We start from the raw sequence: 19,761 nt of genomic DNA, 5'->3' as shown, positions 1-19,761 counted from the left end.
TTATGCATCTTCACTGGATGACCCAGAAAAACATCCATCAACTACTGAGTCACTGCGGGATGTGCTCACTTTGTCTGTATCCTTGGTTTCTTTTTCTCCACCATCCTGCTCTCTTTTTTCATTTGGGGCCTCAATCGCTGTAGCCTCTTCCTTCTTTTCCATCTCCAGGAGTCCTTTCTCATCCTTACTCATTGCTGTGTGCTCTTTGTCCTGCTCCTCTCTGTCTGAGCCCACAGATTCCCCTTCTTCCTCCGACAAACAGTACATCTTTCTAGAATTCTCTCCAGCGCCTGACGTGGCTTCGTTGCTACCCCAGTGGCGTTTCTGGAACAAGCCAAAGTCAGTGATATCTTTGGGGAAATTTCTTCTCTGGCTTGACTTTTCACTGGAGCTCTCATCGCAGACCAGGGCCAAGAGTCCGTTAGGTAGACCGTTGAAGGCTTCTGGTGGCCTCGGTGAGGCTGTAGAACTGCACTGCTTGAGGATGGATGTGGTGATCTTGAATCGGTTGAGTTTGCTTTTTGCCTGGCTACTCTGCGGACAGGGAGACACCTTGAGTGAGGCATTGGGGTAAGCAAGACTGGACTCCACTGAGCTGGCACTGGCCTTTCTTTCCCCCTGTAGAGCAGGTTTTCCTGTCTTCACCATGCCCATCACCTCATAACGAAAACTGGAGATATCTTGTTTCAGCTCCTGAAAGAGCAAAGCAGAAAGTGAGCTCCCCTGCTAAAGTAATTTACGCTTTTTATTAAACTATCAGTGCAAGTTGGTTACAAAGCGAACAGAAACATTTTAATATGGCAGCTTTGGGGGTGATTAATTTCTTTCCAAGATTCAAATCACAGCTGGCAAACAAACAAAGTCTGCATTCAAGTGTTATACTTAAAACAAAATGTTGAATTTGGTCACCTGGGACAGCAGAAACATGCAGCAAACAAAACATTGACATACAGAAATGATCACCTTTTAAGTTGATATGGCAAACTTATTAACATACTGTTTACACATCTAGCATAAATGGAACAACATTAGCATTCAGTTGATGTGTGAAATGCGAGTCTTGACTCAATCCTTTTAGCACTGTTTTTAGTCTCAACCAACTACTCAGGAAAGTATCTGGCTCTTTAACAGCTGAATGTCCCATTGTGTTCATCAACTAATTGCTTTCTTTGTATGGTGTGAAGCTAGAAATGGACAGGTGGATTTTACGGGTTTTTCACTGAAAACACTTGCCTGCTATGACCATAGAGAGTGAACTAAACAGTAAAAGCGATTTATCAAAAATATAATCCATTGTTGATGTGAAAATGTTGATTATAACAGCTTTAAGTCTTATTATTTCTCTGTAGTAATCAAGCCTACCTTAAAGTTCTCTTCAGTCAGGCCTTCCTCTGTCTTGGCATCTCTGATCATGGCAGCAACATAACGTTTCACCAAGTTTCTCAGTACCTCCTACGTCAGTGAAAAAAATGCCATAAACAGGGCAGGCTTTGAACATGAGAAAACTCTTCTAATATTAAATAAAATTGTCACCTCAACACAAAACTCACAGTCAATCAGTCAGGAAGAAGATGACACTATATGAACAAAAGAAAACAAATTGAAAGCTATATCTCCTATAAAGAACACTTCTAGCCCCCCACTGAGGTGGACAAATAGGAAATTCACTACAGAGAACTACAATGAACATTCCACTGAGTGTAACTGTCTGGCCTATTGAATGAGACATCGCAAAAGCGATCTAGTGAAAGACTGATATTGAAAATTTGAAAAAGGCAGTGGAAGTGCAGATTATGTGAGCTGTCACTCACATGTACACACACACACACACACACACACACACAGACACACACACACACACACACACACACACACACACACACACACACACACACACACACACACACACACCTACGAAAGAGACTACATTTACCTGATACTGATGGTTTATCCTCAGGTTCTCCGCTGCTCGTCTCTGCACAGACATAAGATGTCAGAAAGGTTGAGTTAGTGGCAGAGTGGGAAATGAGAGAAAAAACAAAACACAGTTCTTCACAGTAAAATGCATTTGCATTTGTAAACTTTGCAGTTGGTGTGTCACTACATGTGGCCCCTCAGTGTTGAATCACACAAAAAGTAAAAGACAAAAACAAAACATCTCTAAAATAAGATTTCTATCATTTGAAAAATGTATTCTACTTTGTAACTAACAATTATTTTCATTATTGATTTAAAATAGTGACAAATGTCCATGGTAGTGTCTTCAAATTCCTTATTTATTGGATAATTAGTCCAAAACCCAAAGATATTCAGTTTGCTTTAAATGATAAAGAAAAGCAGCAAATCCTCATATTTGAGAAACAGAGAATTTTTGGAATGATATTCTTTTAATTAACAGTAACTGAATTGAATAATCAATTACCAAACAGCTCCTGATTAATTCGGCTCTACAGCTCTTACAAAATGACTGGCAGCACAAATTACAGCACATCATGCTGGGGTATTGTGTCTAGGTTGACAAAATAATAGCACCTCTCCAGACCTTGATCAGGAAAATCCTGTTTAACCTTTGAGTACAAACCTCTACCCACACCTCATGTTTCATAAGTTTGCTCTTCAATCTCCTTTCTGTCTGTGAGAAACACATAAAGCATTAATACATTTGACGCCTGACTTACCCCGAGTGTTCCAAAGGTTTTAGGGCGCTTAGAGTTCGTCCTCTTGCACACTCGCTTCTTAATCCAGCACATGAGGTACAAGAATGATTTGGGGCTGGGGATGATGTTGAATGGGGGTGGCAGAGTGGCCCCTTCTTCAAAGTAACTCATCCACAACTTCGTCCTGGCAAACTTCCACTCAATGTCTGCATGATCCTGAAATCAAGGTTGGGACATATTAGAAAAGCAGAGTTTGTGTTTAATAGATATATTATTTATTGGATTTTTGTTCACAGTATGTTTGATCTGTGCTCACAGCAATGTGCTGGTAGGAGTTGTTCATCATGGCTATGAGCATGTTGAGGAGCACCACCAGTGAGATGATGTTGTAGGTGCCGAACATGGTGGCACCGACGAACTCAGTGAACTGATGGTCCGCGTCCACGTTGGTCACATACAGGCTGATCAGACCAAAAATAGACCAGAAGAGAGACTGCAGGGTCTCAAATAACCTGCAAAGGGAAGATACATGTTTTAAAATTGTCTGTAAGTTACTCACATAAATATGATGCGTTATCATTGTTAGGTGAAAATGTTATTAAATGAACAACTGAATGAAATGTAATTCAGCTAAAACATAATTTTTAATCATAATAACTGAAAATGTCTCAAATGTTTTCACACATTTTGCAACAAGTAACAGCAATAAATACGCAGACACATCTTTTTTATTTTGTGTTGTTGACTTTCACACCATCACACGTAAGCGAGTTAAGATTTATGTGAACTCACGTGGAGAAAGCGTTATTTTGTTCCACACATCGGATACCCTTGCATTTGCCCCTTTCATCTGAAGCCTTGGTCTCATAGTAAAAGTACAGCTGGTTGAGTCCATTAGCAAAGGCCAGTAGGACCTGAAGAAAGACAGTGTGTGCATAGCAGATGCAATTATTTAAGCCAGTCTGTGTCTTTGTCATATTTACTGTGCACATGTTTGCATTCCTGGCCTGTGTGCAGGTATTTGTGTGGTTACCAGACAGTAGATGAAGAGGAACTTCAAAATGTCTAGAAGCATTCTCCCCAGAGAGATCTGCAGAGGCCCCAGATGAGAGTTGGCTGTGAACAGTGAGATGAGACGCAGGGAGCTGAAAATGTTGGCTATGGCAAACACTGCCTCAGCTACTAGCGTTGGGTGCCACATCTCCCACTGGTTCCTGGGTTTAAGGCCACTGTACTGAACAGGACAAAGGATGAGGAACAGATAAAGTGAGAACACACTACACCTTGTCTATTCTAGCGCCATTCATGGATTATTAGTTACCTTAGTGTAGGCTACAATCTTGAGGGAGATGGTGGCCAGGTATAGAGAGTTCATGACAAAGTCCATCAGGTTCCACCAGTCATGGACATAGTCTTGGAAACCACCATCCCACATTTGCTTGATCTCTGCCCAGATGAATCCTAGAAATACAGAGACTGTCTGATCATGTGCACAAACAATAACCGTAAACCATAGACATGGAAATGAATAAGGTATATGGAGTTTGGGGGCATCCAGTAAATAATTCCATAAATAAACAACTAGCCCTTTTTGTTTCCAATCGGTCTTAATTTGCTATATCTCTGAGTTATGTCCCTAATATGTCTTCTCAGTAGTAACATTGGCTGCTGGGTATCATAGTAATTGGAGAAATCTGCCATAACAAACTGATGGAGAAAACATGGTGTGTATAATATGACTACGAACAAACTTTTTAAAAATGGGTGATGCAAATATCTCCCCTTTTTTCTTGTTATTTTCATATATTATTATGACTAATGATGCCAACCAATCACTAATCATATTTTCACTTAATCAACCAGTCTCATCTATCTCAGTGTCCTCAGTTCTAACTTGTATTTACCCAGCACCCAGGGCAGGATCATCCACTCCACAGTGGTTGGTGCGGGGCCCTGCCTGTCCTGCCTGTCCTGCTCTGTGGTGACAATGTGTTGCGAGGCGAGGAGCAGCAGGAACAGAAAGGTCAGGTAGGACGCGGTGTGGCATATGAACTTGATGAAAGGCTTGCGGATGAAGAGGCCGTAACGACTCTTGGGAGCAATGAGGTAGCAGAGAGCAAACAAGGGGTAGAGGAGGCCGATGAAAACACAGGTGAAGAACTTCCCTGCCCAGTGGCGCCGTCTCCAGCCGGGGAACTCATCATACCAGCGTGATGCCAAGAGCTGTTGGCAGTTTGGCTGCGCTACAAACTTAAATAAGAAAAGAGAGGAGAGAGTTGTATTTTGCATCTGTTTCATCCTCTTATGCACTCATCTAAGGTACAATTCTAGCATGTTAGTGTGCTGGGAGACAGAACCCTGAGGCTCAGATTCAATGACACTACACAGAAAAAAATGCCCTATTGACAAGGTGCACCTGCAGCTTAGAGCAAACACAAGCATAGCAGGAAGATATGTGGGTGGTGTCAGAATTGAAAATCGAAGGCTAATTATCTAATTCTAAGGATCAGGCAATGGCTGCGTTGACAGATAAAACAAAAGAAAAAGAGAAACTTCGAAGGCAATAAGGTCATTAAAAAGGAGCCCTTCATTTCTTTACAATATCACTTATGAAATTTAGGAAAAATTTAAGAAAAGTTAAGATAATTTTTCCTACATATATTATAAACACGTTTTCAAAAAAGATGTTTGTTTTGCATTTTTTATTGATTTTCTTCAGATAATACAGCACATGTAACTGAAAAGTCTGATTATGATGGGACCTTCATCTGAAACAGAAGTCATTTGATATATCTTCCTCACGACAGGACTGATTAAACATTTTTGAAACATAAATCAACATGTGGAAAATATTTTTTCTTCTATTGCTTGATGCTTTGTGTTGCTTTGTGATCAAAGCTTATGCAATCACGAAAGTGGGAAAAAAAAGTCATAATGGCATGCATCTCCTCCTAACTGAGTACAGTTTTAAAATTGTCATTGAGGCCAAAATATCAAAGCATCAAAACCACAGCTGTGCTGTAGGACTGCCTCAGCCAAATGGATTGAAGCTACATCAACAACATCCATCTGGTGACAATCTGGATCTATTTGTGATACATCCCTGTTACAGAAGAAAAAAAAACCCTCATATGTTATAAATAAATCTAACAACATGGGCACACAAGCAAACACACTTATGGAAAGCACACAAAATGTTGTGAAATATCACAATGAGCCACCACATCAAAGTCAAGGTGTCGAACCGCATCGGTAGGTGCCAATTCACCAACTCTGCAGTCTTGTTATCATGGGAACCAGAGATCCCTATTTGAGTGTGAGTTGGAGTAGAATGGCTCATATTTCCATACATCAACTACAGTATCAACACATAACTTGAGAGGAAATGCATACAGGGAATACACATGGATTCTTTTTCCAAATGACAGAAACTTCTGAACATAAACCTTATTAAAGAAAAAGAGTCTAACCTCATTAGGTTGTACTGAAAATCTAAAGCAGACCCCTGGGTGCAGACTTGGCCTTGTTATGAAGTACTTTATCTCAGAAAATAATACAAATTCAGCAGCAGCTTTAAATCGATTTTTTCCGTCTATTTAAAAGAAAGCATCAGTCATTTTTGTGACAATTGATTTGTAGCAGGTGTTGGGACTTTTGGGGCACAATTCACAAACATGACATGGAATTAATGAAATAATTAATTAAATTTGGCTTACTGGCAGGAACAACATTACTAGCTTACATCTTTCACTGCTTGTCAGAGTAGTATTCCTAATTAATCACAGTAAACAAGAGGTACTTGAGCTGCCTGATGTCTTGCCTTAATCAGCATGATATATTAAACACAGACAGTGATGCTGATGAGGTCAATTAAGCTAATTAATGTTAGAATTAGGAAATGTATCCATGCTAATTGATTTGTCATAGCACATGGGCTGTAATAATATAATTTTTTTCCAAACCCGAATCAGTTACTATATGATGGAAATCTGTGGTCTACATAAAAGGTTTTATTTACTTATTATATTCACACTATTTAATTTTGAAATAGAGAAGGTCCAAACCTCTCTTATGGCACCCTCCCATACACTGTCACTATCACTTACAAAACTCGTGAGTGGTGGCTCAGTGGTGGCTCATTCACACAAGCACAACTCAAACAGAATCTCTCCTGGTGTCAAGTCCACTAAGTCAAGAGTCCACTCCATAGTCAACTGTCCAAAAGTGGCAGGTTGGTGCTTATCACTGAGGTGAGGATGCTTTCTCGCTCTGTGAAGACACGTTTAACAGCAGCTCTGCTAGAATTTTTCCGCACTTTCACAGACAGAATTACCTTCCGATTTACAAGTTCGAATTGATTATTTTAAATGTTTTTCAAAAGAAGAATAAAGTTCTCTCAATATAGCACTCTCCATATCACTATTTCATTCTAGAAAAGCCATGAATTTACACATTTGCTGGTTTGTGTGTGCAAAATCTTCTAAGATTATCTACAAGATTTGATCATCTTCACTTACAGGGACACTCAGATGGAAAGCATATCCATTCTGAGTGTGTTAGAGTTTGCACAGTGTAAATTTAGGATTTGTTTTTTATTCTTGCATTGCACGTATACAGAAAGATTTGTTGTGTTTACCTGTATAGTCATCATCCATTTATACATGTTACAAATGAATCAATCTAAAGGCTACAAACCTCTCCATCTGTACATAAACTTCAAGGTTAAAATATAGCATTAGAGTAGAGTCAATAAACATAGATGATCACACAGTCTGTCACCTTTAATGCAACTGAACTGGAGTGTTGATGGACTGTGCTACTAAAACAGCACAAATGTGAAAGCTGGCACTGAAAATATCCATTTTCAAAATGTAGCAATATGTACAATATGAACTGAGTACTACTAAAAATCAAAGCACATAAGAACAACTGTCCAACATCCTCATAGCAACTTACTTACTTACTTACTCCTGAAACTTATTAGAACAAGTGAAAAAGCGGGGCAATAATGTGAGATTGTTTTTGTATGAGAACTACAACTTGAAGGCTGAATATTGCTGAGCACTGAAGACTGACTTGTGAATGTACCAGTGAACAGATACCAGTATTTGTCAAAGTGGATTGAGTGCTAATGGTCATTTACTACATACAAAACACTTATTTAATGGAGACTGACAAACCATTTAAAATACTGAATTGCAGTTTTTATGAGATATCACCAGGGGGCAACGTCAAACTACAGCATGTAAAATAGATAGGTTTCCCATGGTGCCTCTGAGAATTTCAAACATTAAAGTGAGTTTTCACTAGCACTTTTGATTATTCAGCGTACTCACCTACATTTCTGTAAGCACATTGTAAAAGAGAGTAATCCACTGTTGATACCCTCAGGATGGTAAAGGGGATAATCAGCTATTGGCTGTGTATGTGTTGCTTATCATATTTAGCTTATTTGGCCTCCCACTGCATGAGCAGACTTCTCTGTTAGCTCAGCTCTTTAGATGGGAGGCCTGCGGAGATTTCTCTTTAGACTATTATCAATTGCCTTTCTAAACCCTGGGAGCACAGTGGCTGCAAATCTGGAAAACACACACAGATGAAAGAAAAAAATACAAAAACATGAACAAGTGTGCACACAGACACTCACAGGCATAAGAGGGTTAAGAGGAGAACTGTCTTTCAGTGTTCAGTTGAAACACTACAACCTCAACAACAGCCAGCTTTATTTTAAAAAACATCACACATTCAGGCTGAGTGTCATGCCAATTATAGGAGCTTGAGTGTTTGTCTCAAAATCTCTGAAAGAAATGAGTGGTGATCACGCTGCAGACAGAACACCCTGAACATAAGTCAAATAAACCTTTCCAGTTCAACTAAGTGTCCACTTAACGCCCAATGTCTTACAGGGAGCAAAACCCTGTCTGGCTTAAAGATTATCTGTCACAAGCACAAGGCCATTTCTATAAATCCCTCTGCATGTGTGTGTGTGTGTGTGTGTGTGTGTGTGTGTGTGTGTGTGTGTGAACATTTACACTGTACATATGTCATCATGCTTTCTCAAGAGACTGCAGCAAAACGTCAGATTCTCATTTGAGAAGAATTTCAGTCATTTCCTTTCTTTAAATCAAGTAAAAGTTTACAAAACCACACAAAATGGCACCCAAACACCTTATGGCAAAGTGCTGACACAGTAACTGTTAATTTCACATAGCTCCCTCACAAGACTTCACGTGCTGCAAAGCTACAAGCAGCAGCTACATCATTACTACACACTCTGAATACAATCAATACTATAAATAATCGCTTTGTCTAAAGTGAGTCTGTGATAATTTATGAGTCCCATTAATGCTATTTTCTTAAACCGAGTAAAAAAATCTCCCAATGTAGTAAGGTTATTTTAATCTGTTTTTTAATAGAAATACATGAATTTCAAGGTTTTTTTCTAGAAAGTCTTGAAAGCAGAAAGAATAGGGCAGTGATCTTCAATGGCAGATTTTTATTTTATTTTAGGAAAATAAGACTGAAGGAATCAGTTACAGACAAAAATGACTTGATAAAAAGAGGGTTTTTATGTTCAAATCCATCAATCACTCTCTATTATCTTCTTGCAGCACACATACCTGTCTATTGCCAGCGCAATTGAATGAACATTTCCAGGGGAATAACTTTGCCTTGAAATGACTGCTAACAAGTCTAGGTAGCTAGGGCATTTATCATTTTAAAAGGGCATCTGGGTCGATTGTTACATATATCACACTGTCCTCCATCAAAGTCCAAGTATGATCGAAGAGTATTATAGATGGGATGCAGGAGAAGGGCATATTGAGAAAGCTCCTGGATAATTAAAACACTCCCGTGGAGAGGAGATGAGTGGTGGGACAGTTGTGGCAGAGGTTGTTTACAGTGTGTGTGTGCAATGAAATATTGGCTAGCAACAGAGAGGTTGGGTAACATGAGGGAGACTGTCCATCATTATGTCCACCTGTGGACTTCCCTTATTCCAAATTGTCTTTTTTTGACTCATCTGCCAATCTGTGTCTCATGATGTTCAACAATTGTATGGATTAAGAAGGAGACAGCGATGTCATAAATTGAGACTCTTACAAAAGTGCGTCTGCACTGACAGCCAGGCAGAGCTCCCAGCAAAAGACAGCTGAATGAATTACAGGTCACTCCTGGGAGTAATGTGTCTGCTTCTTCATCGTTTCTTCTTCACTTTTATATTCAGTGGAACAATTTTGCAGTGTAATATCTATTTAACCTTTTTGCCTGAGGAAGCTTTCTGCCTCCATATTTTAGCAACTTTATCAAAAACCAGCCTTCCTGCAACTACCAGTCATCACAAAAAAACAAGACTCTTGCATCAGTTATTTGATTTTCTGATCATTTTTATAGACCAGCTAAATATATAGTAAAAGTAGATAATTGTCTAGAGATTCCAGCCATAACTAAGTAATTAGTCATCAGTTACAATGAGTTTGACTGCATGTGAAGGAAAAATGCTACAAAGACACATCTCCCTAAACCATAGACAGTCAAGGTTTATATATACTGTGTATATCGGAATTAATATGCACCTTTAAATTAGCTTTAAGAAGTAAGAAGGTTTCTCACACAACAGAAACAAAACTATGAAATCAGTGGACCATAAAAGGAAGTGTTGCTGTGGAGTTATCAGGTTTGAGCCATTTCCCCTAATAATTATTTATGTGTTTAAAATGCAGTTCATGTCCTAAAGAGCTGCTAGATGAAACAGCCCAATTTACTCTCTAGGAAACCGAAACTGGAATGTAAAAGCACTTAATACTTAATAACCATCTACTTTTCCAGTGCATTAAGAACAGATATACAGGGCATGTTCTGCATTAAACGTTGGAGACCATATAGTCTGGAGGCACTGAAATACAGCAGCAGCTTTCAAAACATAATGACCATTCATCATATCTATCACATTTATCATTTAGTTTTTACCTTAATTCCTAGAAGTGTACATGTTGGTTCAAATCTAATCAAATCTGTCACCTCTATGACCTGCCAGAAAACAGATAAGGTCCTGTCCAAACCAGTGTCTGGTATCATTAAAGAGAACCTGATGCCAATATAACGTCATTACACCAGTTCATCTTGGCTGGCAGTGGCACCTGTGAGAGAACATTTAGTAATGGCTCAGTACAGCAAAAACTTGAGGCTTGGCAGTCGTCCACCTGATGTACAGTGCAGTGGAAGTTACTAGGGGCAAGTTTAACAACAAACTGTAGATAATGTAGTAAACAATACCAGACAGTATATGATAAAATAGCAAAAGAGAAATGTGTAAAAAAGATGTGATTTCTTATTTATTTTGAGTGTGTTTTGACTAGAGCTGTAACAATTAGTCAATAATTGATTAGCTGATCAACATTAAATTAATCACTGACTATTTTGATAATTGATTAACATTTTTAAAGAAAACATTTAAAAATTCTCTGGTTCCAGCTCATCAACTGTGAATATTTTCTGGTTTCTTATTTGATGGTAAACCGAGTATCTTTGTGGGAAAAAAACAAGACATTTGAGAATGTCACCTTGGGCTTTCGGAAACAGTGATGACACTTTATACACCAAACAACTAACCGATTAATTGAGAAAATAATCAGCAAATAATTAAATACTAAAAAATCATTAGTTAACTTGTCTTAAAGGTGATATAATGGGAACATGAAAATCATATTATCTATAGATGTCTTGCTGTAGCAGTCACTCATTCAAACTGCTAATCTTTCATAGCTTTTGCTTTCCGATCAACTCAGAAAGCTGTGGATTAGTCTGTAATCATAAACTGATGATTAATATTAACATTATGCTCGAATAGTACGCATCATGCTTACCTCTTTTTGGTGGTACTTTATAGCTAGTTTGAGTCTTGCCAGGTCACTGTTGCCCTCTTCGACCAATAAGTTGATGTCATCTCTGTAGTTGAGGATCATCTCCAGCTCTCTGGAACTCCTTGTCTGGTCCAAGAGGTCCTTGGCAAACTGTTTGCACTGCTGAGACAGCTCCTCATACTCTGATTTGAACTCATTCTCTACCTGAAACACAGAGTGGGAGTGTATACAGTATACAGATAGCACTAAACATGAAATGTTCAAGAAAGTGAGCCTGGGAGCTGGGATGTAAATCAAAGATAATCTCACACTACAAGTATGTGTAGAAAGTTGAATCAACTCTTGCCTATGGGTATTTTGTGTCATGATGCTGTTTCAAATGTGTTTACTTGCTTTCAAATGCTTTTCATCATATATTCCGGATCTACGAATATGTTTTCATCTCTCAAATAAAATGGGATGAGTGTAGTGCACAAAATGTTAAACTAAAATACATAATACTCTGGGAATACGCAGACCCCAGAGACTAATATAACAAAGACAGTCTGATGCAAAGATCAACTATTAGGAAATGTTTCTATTATGATTTAATTAAAGCAACTGAAATATTCTTACTTCTATTAATTACTGCATTAAGTTGTACTAAAAAAGTTCAGAGAAATAAGGAGTGATAAATTCAATAATAGTTTTAATCAAATTAAACTGGAAACATCATAAACTGGAGCAGACCAGGATCCAGTTTTGTGATTACATGAATACATTTTCATAGCTGACCTCTGTGTATTTTTCATTATGAAATGACATTCACAAACAGCAATTTATATTCATACTGATATGCCTGCCTAATAAATTGACATGCCATTGAATGTCACATAATGGTATAATGAAAGCTGCTCAGCGTGCAGAGGTTAATTAATCCAACATCCAGCTAATATTTCAGTTCTTTTCAAATGGATTTCAAAATCCAAATGATGTTTCGGCTTCACTATTAGCCTGCTCTCTTTCCCTCACCTTGCTGAGCTCCTGCAGCTCCCAGCTGAGCCTGAACGCAGTGAGGAAGGGGTCCTCGCTGGAGAGTGCAATTAGTGATGGACTCGACAGAGCTTTGTAGATGTTGAGGCGTGAGCGCGAGTGCCGCAGGCTGTCCACGTCTGAGCTAGACACACACTCCACACAGTTACAGCGCACCTGCAACAAATCAAACAAACCAAGGACACGTTTTAATGAGGCTCACCAGTGTTTAGTAATACAGTAGATCATGTTCCAGTCTAGTAATGCAGGCACTGTGTCTATTATGTAAATACTCTGTCATGCCTGGGTATATTATATAGTAATATACTTATTTAGCATTCAGATCCGGTCAGACCCATAAATAAATTGTCAGCATATTTAAACTTTTTATTGACTATTTTTGAGCACCAGAAATGATATTTGATTGTGCATTTAATAAATAAAATCTTATGTCAAACACTTTATAGTATGTATGCATACCATACTTTATACCCAGTATGTAAATACCATATTGATTGATTCTATTACCCTTTTTACACTTTAAAGCCCCACTGGATAATGTCAAAAATGTGCTGTAATTAAGTTACAAACAATGCTTGTACTTATTCCTTTAGAGGTTGCTGACCTTTCAGAACAATAAGATTTGAAGCCGATGCGAAACAGTGAAACACAAATACAAATACATACAATTGACACCACAAATCAGCTTGGCCCACCTCATGTGGCTGCGGCATAGACACTCCTTTCTGCACCAGCAGCTTGATAATTTCATAGTTGTTGGTGTGTGCAGCGAGGATGATGGGAGTAATGTCAGGGGTGAAGTCAGAGAACTGCTTGTCCAATAAGATTGGAGGAACCTTTCAGGGAAGACAAGAGAATAAAACGCTTCAATCACACATGTATTGAAAGAAGCTTTAGAAGCAGGATATTTGGCCTTGGCCTCTTGATATATTGCCGTATTTTCCTCCCCGTCTGCCAGGTTTAACTGACACGCTCAGAGCATTGTAGACGTAATTGGTTTGTTTAAGCACAGAGCAGAGTGCAGTTCAAAGGTCGCCAACAGTGCAGTAAAATGGCATAAACAGGATCAGGAAAACAGTCATTGGGGTTTTTGGCAGCTGCAGTGAAAACTGTTCAAATACCAGTGAGAAATACTGTCCTTGGTCAAAGTTGCACACAACATGCCATTCGTATTAAGATTGTTGTAAAGGCTAGAGGCCACAGTGTAGTAAACGCATCAGTATTCCACACATTTCAGAGGGAATCATTATGCTCAGAAAGAAACTCATTCCACCTATCCTCCTTATCATCCACTCCAGCAAAGCCGTTTTACTATTCCCATGTCAGTCAGTAGGAATACACGGCTGCGGGCTGCAGAGGAATAAGATGGCCCTTTTCACTTCTTTTAATTGAAGGCCTATTATCTGATGCAGTGGTGAGGGAGAGAAGGGGAGGAGAGAGAGGGAAGAGAGTCAGAGAATAGTTGGAGGATAAACATGCAATAGGTAAGGACCCATTTAGCAGCTTGACACAGAATGAGTATAGATGGGAATAATGGGCTCTAATTGTAGAGCTTAACCAAGACTAATGTTGAAGACTTGAGAGACTAGCAGTTTGAAGGAAAATGTTCTTTCTACTGTATATGCTTATAATCTAAGATGACTCACACACACAGAAAATTGTCATTCTGACCTGAAGGCTTGATACCAAAATTGACTTTTCTTTCAAGGGACAGACATGAATTTCAGTACCTTAAAATACTGGAGAAAAAAAAAAATAATGTTTTGATATTGATCTTTCAGAGGTAGTTAAGTGTTCTCATCTATAGCACAATGTAATCTGCAAGCAGCATGAGGCTTTCCAATGGCACTTTTCCACATGACAAGACATAAGTGACAGTACAACAGAATGACAGGCCGACAAGTGAGGTGACAAGGGACAAATGAGAAAAAGTCAACTTGAGTGCTTTAAACCTGCAGTGCGGAACTTTTACATATAAATTAAAGTCTGCTATGTTCAGCCATTGCCAAATGAGTTCACACAATGCTGATTAAGTTTATCACCACCAGATAAATCTCTCTGTATTTCACAGTATACTGGAGAATTTAATCTGGTGTTGGATTTTACATTTCCACACTGGCGGCAAAAATGCATACTGCATATGCTCTAGGGGTTGAGCATGTACACTACAGACTTCCACTAGTTTAGCTGGCTAACTTGCGGTTAGCTCTCTCCAACTTGAATGAAAAATAAATAATTTAATCATGTGACTCTTCCAAAGGTTATTAGACTGAATGGATCAAATTCTGATAGTGAAACAAGTCTTTTTTCGTGGGGGTTTTGTGACAACACAACAATTTATCCACATTTTACAGCCATTTGTAGTTTTCATTTAATTCTAAAAATGCCTAAAAGTGACCAACAATAGATGTAAATGCAGTGCACAAGTCACATTTAAGACAAGGGCTGATATTTACTCTTTTATATATTCATCCCAGAAGTCATTTTTAACACACTAAGGATACTACATACCTGTGTAGATTACTCTCAGTTTCAAAGAGTGGCATAAAGCCATGTCTGAGAGTCATCATTTCACAGAGGAGCGTGATCTAATAAGTTATAAACTCTGTTCTCCATGTGGGAGGAGGTGGGACATCAAATAATCTACATCAAACATCCTTGGCCTGTGCCCAGGCACAGAGCAGGAGGAATACAGGCTTGTAGATGTGAAGTTATGATAAAAGTGGAGAAAAGAAATGGAATTATAGCCCACTCGTCCATGTAATGCATATTTGTTGCTCACATTAGAGGCATTCGCCGTCCGCATATTAATTAAAAATGCAACATTAGCATCTGCTGGCTGTGAGGCTTCACAGTGTGCTGCACTTTTGTTTTCACTGTGGTCTTTTTTAAGCCTCCACATTGCTTTTCACTTGTCACCCTACACAATCACAAATGCTGTTTAGAGAGATGTGAAAAATAGGACACTGAGCAGTTTTATATTTGAATGACAATGCGGAAAATGACCTCAAGTCTTTGCTTTTGTTTACTTTACATCATGCTGTGATATGAACATATTGTCTGAAGGAGAGGGATTCCCTTACATAACTGTCTTGGTATGTATGCACATGGTATGTAGGTTTCGCAGTAACCCAGAAAACAAAGAGCAAAATGGACAATTGTAAAAAAAAAATAAAAATAAAAAAGAACACTATAACACACACAAAGGACTTTTCAATTTAGAAATACAGTGAGCTATAATATTTGTGTCTCTGACACATGCATAGGGGATAATACATGAGGCTGTTTAAAAGCTGATATCCGATGCCCTCCTCTATGGAAAACAAATAAGCCACCGCTATTTGTGAGATTATTTCCAACACATCATTCCAGCAGCCGGCAAAATAAAAAATACAAACAATTCCAGAAGAGCCCGAAATGAATCTTCATATTAATAAGTCTTCGAGAAAACACAGGCAACAAATTTGATGCACTTTTCCCAGACAGCCTCTTAATATAATCAATGAGTTTCTCTTGGGGAGATAGGATAGCGCCAGAACTATCTATTCTCTAAACCTACTTATATGATGGGAATGAGCACTATCTTGCGAAGGCATTAAGGTAAAGAGGAAATGTGGCATCTGATAGATTTCACAGCTGAGGGGTTTGGACTGGAAATTCTGGCCTCTGTATCTCCATTTAAACCAAATCCATTTAACACACAAGCCTAAACTATCGTTTCATCTTATGCTTCACATCTGCAACACTTGTGCTATCTTTTTTTTTGCCTAATACATTCTTCTCTTTTCCTCTATTTCTCTATTTTTTCTCTATTTTACTTGAGTGGTTTAGTGTGCATCACTATTAAAGATAGAGAAAGCATATGAAGCATGTATGCAGTATAACAACATGCCCTCCTGTCCTTAAGTGGAGGGCAAAGGGTCACCATTCTGAAATTTATTTGATGTTTTTTTTTTTTGATACAGTAATTAAAATATGTAACAGGAAAATCTCAACAATCTGAAATTAATTAGACTGTATCTGTTTTTTGATACTGTAATTAAAAATTATACAGGAAATTCTCAACAACTAGAAGGAGGGATTTTTGCTGTGTTCTCAAACTGATCAGCATCCTTACAGCATTTAACCAAAATAAAATCATGAATACACTATAACTTTGGACAAAATACATGTGTTATTTTCTGCCAGTAAACATAGTCATTCCCTTTTCCATATGACAAAAGCTTATGAAGACAGCTTTTGCCTTTGTTGTTGCCAACAACACTAGGTCATTATTTTGAATGGCACAAAAAGCTTGAGGCAAATGCGAGAAGTTTACAAGTTATACAATGAGTACATGCATTTTATTGACTGATGATGCACACTATCATTCAGCTAGATCTGAAATTTCTCTTGGGATCTGGCATGTGAGCCACTGTGCCCGTGGCTGCTGTGGATCCTGTTGTTTGGTTTTAAGATGGAATTACTTTGGCCTCATGATCAGTTTTCTAGGGCCTGAAAAACAGCAAGAATGGAGTTTTTGTTATGGGAGCATAACTGACAAAGGTCCCCTCAAAATTCAAGTAGTATAATTGCTACTAAATCTAAAAAAAAAAACAAGAAAACATTTATGCTGAAGTCATTCCAAAATACCAAAATACACAATGACACAATATGGTTGCAGGGAAAAAAGTTCAAATTAAAAAAAAGGAATATATTTCTTTTGGAGTAAGATGCATATCAGTAAACCAGTGTTTCTCTTAGCATCCCCAAGCCTTGTCAGCTGCTTCCTATCTGCACCCTGAACACCGGCATGAATAAAGCACTCCTTATTTTGAACTCATTCCATTCCCCTTAGTCCCCTTCTTACCTGCATGCCGCCACTAGACTTCTTGTGATTTAGCAGCAGCTCCACAGCCCCCACCACTTCCTTACGGATAGCATGTAGGAGAGCATCGCCGACGTAGACGTTGAAGCTCAGCACGAGCTCAATGATTTCTAGGTTCTCGTTCTCAATGGCAATCAGCAGAGCTGTGCGGCCAAGAGGGTCGATGCAGTTGATGTTGATCTTGAAGTAGATCTCTGCCTCCTGACAAAATTAATAAGGAACAGTAATTTTTACAGTCAAAGTCTTTGGAAAACTTTGGAAAACTGTTTGCAGCAGTGACCCCTTTGTCCTCCAACTCTGTATGGACAACTTAGGTGTGCAAATTCAAATGGCTATTGCATTATGTCATCAGTGATTTGCAGAGGACACTGTGATACAGTGCAGCTGAAGTTTGATTTTTCTGAACTCTCTTTTCTGCAACTCATTGTACAACAATTGTATTATTAACTGCATTACTATAATATATATCCCCCTTTTTAACAATGTTTCAGCCATCCTAGGTTTTTTCGGACTCAAAACAAGTGTCAAACTAAAAGATAAATAAAGGCATGAGATGTTCCTGGAAATTATCATCATGGTCGCACATTGCCTATATTTTTTTCTAAATCAGTCCAATTTGATCACACCTTTAGTATCAATCCATCCATTCATGCCATTCACGCAAGAGACACACACACACACACACACACACACACCTCAAGAGCCTGTTTGACACTAGCATAGTCCCCCTTCTCCACAGCTCCAAGGTAGGCCTTCTCCAGCGGTGACAGCTCCGACTCGGCCCGTACAATTCTCAGCGGGATGCGGTCCCGGTACGAGGAGCTGTCAGTCCGTCGGTAGTACAGCTGTGACATCTCCCTGGGCTTCAGCTTAACAGCTCCCTGCTAACACTGCTACTGATGCTTCCAGGCTGGGGGAGTTTACACTAGAGGGGACAGGGACAAAGGTGTTACAGGATGAATGCACATGTTGTTGTTATTATCAGCTTCCAGAGGACAGCAAAGATGAAAAAGATAGAACAAGTGGAAGGGGAAAGCGGTGAGAGGATTATATGAAAGGAGACATGAAGCGGGTGCCTTATCCCTGGCCATTCATATGACCTGTGTAATACATGCAACTGGAGTGAAAAAAGTCTGTAGTATAAAGGAAAATTACAGATTTTAAAACCTGAATTGAATTTGAGTACATTAAATTAAAAACATTAAAAAATTAAAAACTTTGGAGCAATTTTTCCTTTTGCCTTCCAAGGGCCTCGCATTTCTCCAAATTGAATGTCTCACATTTTTTGTTGTTACACAGATGCACTAAAAGAGAAGATACAAAAGATATGAAAGTTAGTAAGAGATATTTTTAAAAATAGAAAAATTAGAAGGGTAGAAAAGCACCTCTCATCACTAAATTGTTTTCTTGGTTCAGGTCAGGTAATTCTATACTAAATTGAGCTCCGGCACAATTTGCTTCACCAAGAGACACCATGATAGTGAGAGTCCTGTAGTGTTGCAGCTGAAACAGATGCTAATATATTTATTCTTGAGTTACCAGCCGCTTTAGTTAATGTCATTAACAATGCTTCCTAATTCATTGACAGCAGCTGACTTAGTGGTTGCCTGGTGACAGCAAAGGGAGACTTGCAGCACTTTTGCCTGTGCTTCCTCTCAAAAACAAGCCCTCACAGTGACACAGTGACATTCACACTGTGCAGTGCGATCATCAGTAGTGAGCTCTCACCACATGATCCCCCAAGTATGCTGTAATAATCAAATACCATTCATGAATAAGATGAGTGATGTTTAAACTAACATTAAAAGCAGTGTTGTAATAGTGCAGTAGTGAGCCAGTACTGTCATGTTCATCTTAAAAATGAGGTAAGCCTCTATTTGGATATGGATCTCCTCACACTATGCAACCATGAAACAGTGTTTACAGTAAGTAGACTATCACTGCTGAGCAGATGCACAAAAAGTTCATTTAAGAACAAAGGATTAGCTATTTTCACACCTCTTTAATTTTAGGATTTACAGTCATAGGGGACTGAGAGGATAAGTGAACAGGGGATAAAGAAAATGGAACAGGTGAGGAATAAGAAGTGGTGAGTAAAAACATTTAATGTGATAAAATGGGAAAGGTTATGTGTTACTAAATACAAAAAAGAAATGAGTTCAAGTAGCAAGTGCTTAAACATCCCCTCTCTCTTTAACCACTGTCTCAGGACAACTCATTACTGCTACATGTCTATAATTAATAAATAATTAGTGGATTAAGCAGGCTTGCTGTGATGTGAAACCTATGGACCAATGTTCCCAAAGCTCTGTATTTGAGTTATTGTGGTGTATATTTCCAG

At 38.6% G+C, this 19,761-nt stretch overlaps 1 protein-coding gene across 1 annotated transcript; it reads right to left on the bottom strand.

Annotated features, from left to right (window-relative positions):
- On the bottom strand, window positions 1-18,274 carry trpc4a (transient receptor potential cation channel, subfamily C, member 4a). Its single transcript, XM_062432508.1, has 14 exons — window positions 18,116-18,274; window positions 17,403-17,621; window positions 13,249-13,389; window positions 12,533-12,709; window positions 11,525-11,725; window positions 4,562-4,907; window positions 3,979-4,118; window positions 3,691-3,891; window positions 3,450-3,571; window positions 2,974-3,169; window positions 2,679-2,873; window positions 1,934-1,975; window positions 1,363-1,452; window positions 1-693 (listed from the first exon to the last, which is right to left on the bottom strand). The coding sequence occupies exons 1-14, from the start codon at window positions 18,272-18,274 to the stop codon at window positions 1-3; spliced, it is 2,922 nt and encodes a 973-aa protein (XP_062288492.1).
- Window positions 18,275-19,761: the final 1,487 nt, after the last annotated feature.

This window comes from Scomber scombrus, chromosome 14 (assembly GCF_963691925.1).
Source record: "Scomber scombrus chromosome 14, fScoSco1.1, whole genome shotgun sequence".
Classification (NCBI taxonomy): Eukaryota; Metazoa; Chordata; class Actinopteri; order Scombriformes; family Scombridae; genus Scomber; species Scomber scombrus.
This window is presented reverse-complemented; position numbering and strand designations above follow the sequence as displayed.

Bases quoted from the DNA above. Each gene is read 5' to 3' on its own strand.
- trpc4a (XM_062432508.1), bottom strand. From the start codon at position 18,274: ATGTCACAGCTGTACTACCGACGGACTGACAGCTCCTCGTACCGGGAC. The intron at 11,726-12,532 runs GTGAGGGAAAGA...TCTGTGTTTCAG, and splicing joins AGCTGCAGGAGCTCAGCAAG to GTAGAGAATGAGTTCAAATC. The intron at 4,119-4,561 runs GTAAATACAAGT...CTGTATTTCTAG, and splicing joins GATCCTGCCCTGGGTGCTGG to GATTCATCTGGGCAGAGATC.